Below are 4355 nucleotides of genomic sequence, written 5' to 3'. Positions count from 1 at the left end.
AAAAACTTTATTTATTTTTTTTTTTCAGAACGTGAGCAGCAAGGAATGTATAACTTTCAAAACAAATCTAGCCTTTTCAGCTTCACACGCTTTCCGCCTAGCTCGATGTTACAAGCATAAAGTATTCAAACCGTGATCTTTTTTTCCCAGATTTTATTGCATGGTAATCATCGTTATCACCATTTTTAATAAAAGGAGTTATAGTTTCCTTTCAAGTGATATTTCCTACACGTGCCGATATGCCATCTAACACATGGCCAGGTAAATACCTCCTGAATATTCAGGGTACAGAATTTTTATATATATATAAATATGAACAAATGGGGATAAATAAAATTTTAAACACTTAGATTATTCAATGTTTGCAAAAAAAAATATAAATAAATCTGAATGTTCACCAGCATACACACATTGAAAGACTTACACGTATTAATAATTGTCCAGGGAGTCCCTGTCCAAGCGCTTTTGATGTCTTTCTCGCTATTTAAAAGAAGTGCAATAAAAAAAATTGCTTCCCCGTGGGATCAATCATGTACGAACAAATTCACATTTAAGAATTCCTTTTATAGAAAATTTGTTCATATACCCTGTTTTGATAAAAGTGTAGAAGGTAAAGTATAAAGCCTCTGTATACTCCCAAAGCGAGACACAAGGCTACAGTTCCAGAAGATAAATATCCACTAGTGAAACTATAGAGCAATTCAAGCAACAAATATTGCTACGTCACATAAACTAGAAAACGCTTTTACCAAAGGAAACAAAACAAAACAAACAGAAGAAACAAGAAGGGGAGGGCACAAGGGGAAGGTGAGGGAAGAGAGAAGGGAAGGGGTGAGTACTTTCCAAAAGTTGGAGCTTGGTGTTCCACTTAGTGACTCCTGTTTCTTACAGATGGGTGAGTTTGGGCGCTTCCTGAATTCTTCCCTGAGAAGGATGGTGAGCGGTAAGGTCTGTGTATGTTGGATGTGGATCACAAGGTCCATGATGGTGATTGTTGGCCATTGGCCCAGCCCCGCTGTAATCCATGTTGGCAGAGGGAGGATGAGGGAGATGAGTTAGACCAAAGATGGAAGGCCCAGAATTGGTCATGGTCTCCACATAGTTGCCCCCTACATAGACGGGGCTTCCCTGTATATGTGGATTTCCATAACCATTGCCTTGAAGAGGATGAGTATCGTATTCAGGTGTCACAGCTGCCGTCCCCGTGTATCTCTTTTGAGGAGGTGGGCAATTATTAAGAGGAGTGGTATACGATGCAGGGATGCCATAGGTGTTTTGATGAGGCTTGTTAAATGGTGGAGGCGACTGGGGCTCGTAGGGAACACTGTTTACTAAAGAATGCATAGAGTTTAGATATCCCCCAGCAGCTGGAGGGACCGGGCTTCTGCTTGGGGACTGTCCTCCTGAAGAGGTCATCATGCCTTTGCCCTTTTGATCCTTTTTGTACTTCATTCTGCGGTTCTGAAACCAGATTTTTATTTGTCTTTCTGTGAGATTGAGCAAATTGGCCATCTCTACCCTTCTTGGCCTGCAAAGGTACCTATTGAAGTGGAACTCCTTTTCCAGTTCTACCAGCTGGGCACTTGTATAAGCTGTACGGGCTCGCTTAGAGGAGGCTTGCCCTGGAGGGCTTTTATCACCAGCACAACTCTCACCTATGCAAATCACACAAAGAACACAATCAGCATGGCAAACCCAGACACAACAACCAGAGACAACGACCAACAACACCAGTGCCTGGAAAGTCCAGCTCTCAGACATGAGATGGACACCTACATGTGCAATGAGTACTCCCCCATGGCACGAAGTCTGTTGTGCCAAGCTACAAGACTCGATAGGCTTCCTTCACCTCACAGTGTCACTATGGCACTACTTGCTTTCTTTAAGAATGACAACTTACAGCATATCTTGGGCTTTGTGTACAGGAGTAAGAAAATTTCAGGGAAACAGAGTGGGGTTGAGAAACTCTAAAGGTGAACCTATTTCTCTGCTAACATAGTGGGATCAGGGACTTCAAGAACTAGCTGCTCTACATTGCTGTAAAGATCTGAAACCCTGATATACACACATCAGCTAGAGATGCCTGAAAATAAGGTATCTACAGTATAACATTAAACACATAAGCATGGAACTGACAGTATAGTATTTCTATCATGTCTAGCATATCGCATAAACATAAGGTAGCAATTGGGAGTTATAATATACATAAGAAAAACATGTGGTGGCTAGGCTTGGATATAGGCATACAGACATATTTAAATGTTACTGCTTTTTAATAAAATAAATACATGATATGGAAGGCTGTAAACAGCAATATTATCAGGGCTTTAAAAAGCATACTGGAAAACATATTGGCCAAAGTTTTTTACTCTATTTCCAAGGCACATTTAAGAGAAAAAGAGGGAGAGGTTAATACAAGTCCAACTCCTGAGCATTGGAGTTAGCACTGGTGTTACCAGTTTGGGCCTCCTCAAGTAATAAAAGCATTAATACACACTTCAGACCCTCAATTAACATTTTATGGACTGAAGTTTATGGCACTCCAAACTTATTCTTGTTTATCAGGCTTGTAACTTTGCCAATCAACTTGTTAAAATAGGAAGAGGTTCTGACTGCATGCAGGGCATTGATCCCGCCTGCATGTGATTATGAGTTATTTTATTCTTGTTACACTTCAGCAGAGATAGGTCACTGTCTTATTAATCTAGCAGCACTGTGCCAACAAAGTACTTGGGACAGGCCTCTGGCTTAAGGCCTGGGCTGCTCTACACTGACATAATTTACTGGAGGGGAGATTGCTTAGGAAATGTGATAGATGCAGGAGGGCACAAGTGGTTTAGGAAACAAAATCACTTTGTGATCCTTCAAGGCTGGGAAAGTTTTTCAGGGGTGTTTTTTCCACTGAGCTCCCCTTGCAAGTGGTGCAGCCTCTTACCAAAAGCTCGGGGGGGTCAACTTGGAGAGGAAAAACCCTCTCCCTGTCCTCCCCAAAATGAAGGTGGGCTGAGCTGCCCTCCTCCCCAATAGATACATGGCCAGCCCTGGGGTACCCAGGAACAGTGGGGAGAGCATGTTTCGTACCTGAACTGGAACTGCTGTTTTTCTGCTTTGTGTTTTGCCGAGACTCTTTCATCCATGGGAATATCTGTTTGGACACGGTGGGTGAGTTAAGAGCCGGGCTCTTGGTGGTGTTGGCTGAAGCAGAGTTGCTGCTGGCATTTTGAGATGGTGAGGCAGAAGACTGAGGTGGAGGTTGTGCCTGCTGGGCTGGAGGCGGCTGCGACGGGGCCTGCGGGTCAGTGAGGCTGGGGGGCTGGAGAGGCTGGCTGGGGAGGGTCCTCATGCAACTCTCACTGATGTCATTGGCTTTGTGGTGGGACACGGAGCTGCCAGGGGACTGGAGGGAGCACGCGGGGCGGTGGTACTCAGTTTCCACAAGTGATGAAGATGGAGGATATTGCTGCTGACTCGCATTATAAGTGAAACCATTTGCTCCTTGGTAGGGATAGGCACCATAGATTGCAGAGCTGTCGTAGTAGGTCGCTTTTTGCATTTCGTTGTTTCCCAATATTTATTTCACAAACTGACAGGGTCTTGACACCCTTGGAGAATAACATTGGCACCCCTCTGTCACGTGGCGCTCTTCCTCCAATGGCCTCTCTGGGCAGACCTGGGGTGTGGGGAGAGCAGAGCAGGGTGAAGAAATGGTACAAATCCATCTTACTTTCAATAGCTAAGTGACATGAAAGCCATAAAAGAAAAAGTGGTCAGCAATATTTAGCAGCATGACTTGGCCTCAGGCGCAGAGCATTTCGATATAAAAGCTGCCTGGATTTACTGGCAGCTACAAATACGCACTTTACTTCACCGGGATAGGGGTTTTCTATGATTTTTTTCTTTCTTTCCTCTTAAGAAGCAGAGCAGGGCACCACACGGCAAGGGGGTTGATCGTTTATCAACATGAGGCTGTTTTAATACCAGTCTCTGAGATAAGGGTGATTGAGGAATCAGTAATAGGAAGGGGCTAGGCTGTTTCTTCATTTCAGCTCTAGGACCAAACCCTCTCCTGTAACCAGCTACGTTTTATTTTTAGCCTTTCTCTCCAGGTTACAGGTCTCCGTATAACTTCAAAGAAATACATGAGATTGTTCCTGTCTACGTGTGTTGGGGGCAGGAGTGGAGTGGAAAGGTTTCCTGGCCAGGGATATTTACACACTCTGATCCTAAGTGACGGAATTTGGCTTGCCTATGAAACGCTCGATTAGAAAATAAACAAAGCCAGTGCCTTCTCCCCTCCATGCTCACGCACCACCCCGAACCACCCAGGTCGCGCACCCCGGCAACAGCAGCAGTTT

The 4355-nt window shown here is 44.3% G+C and overlaps 1 protein-coding gene across 1 annotated transcript; it reads right to left on the bottom strand.

Moving 5' to 3' along the window:
* HOXA3 (homeobox A3) lies at window positions 1–3672 on the bottom strand. Its single transcript, XM_009875770.1, has 2 exons — window positions 3082–3672; window positions 1–1655 (listed from the first exon to the last, which is right to left on the bottom strand). Exons 1-2 carry the CDS (start codon window positions 3551–3553, stop codon window positions 886–888), a joined length of 1242 nt encoding a protein of 413 aa, XP_009874072.1. The 5' UTR covers window positions 3554–3672; the 3' UTR covers window positions 1–885.
* Window positions 3673–4355: the final 683 nt, after the last annotated feature.

This window comes from Apaloderma vittatum, unplaced genomic scaffold (genome assembly GCF_000703405.1).
Source record: "Apaloderma vittatum isolate BGI_N311 unplaced genomic scaffold, ASM70340v1 scaffold43398, whole genome shotgun sequence".
NCBI lineage: Eukaryota > Metazoa > Chordata > Aves > Trogoniformes > Trogonidae > Apaloderma > Apaloderma vittatum.
Note: the sequence above shows the minus strand (reverse complement) of the source record. Positions and strands in the feature narration are given on the sequence as shown.

Excerpts from the sequence above, each read along its gene's own strand:
- HOXA3 (XM_009875770.1), bottom strand. The coding sequence starts at position 3,553 with ATGCAAAAAGCGACCTACTACGACAGCTCTGCAATCTATGGTGCCTAT. Across the intron at positions 1,656-3,081 it reads AAACAGCAGTTCCAGTTCAG|GTGAGAGTTGTGCTGGTGAT; the intron begins GTACGAAACATG and ends TGATTTGCATAG.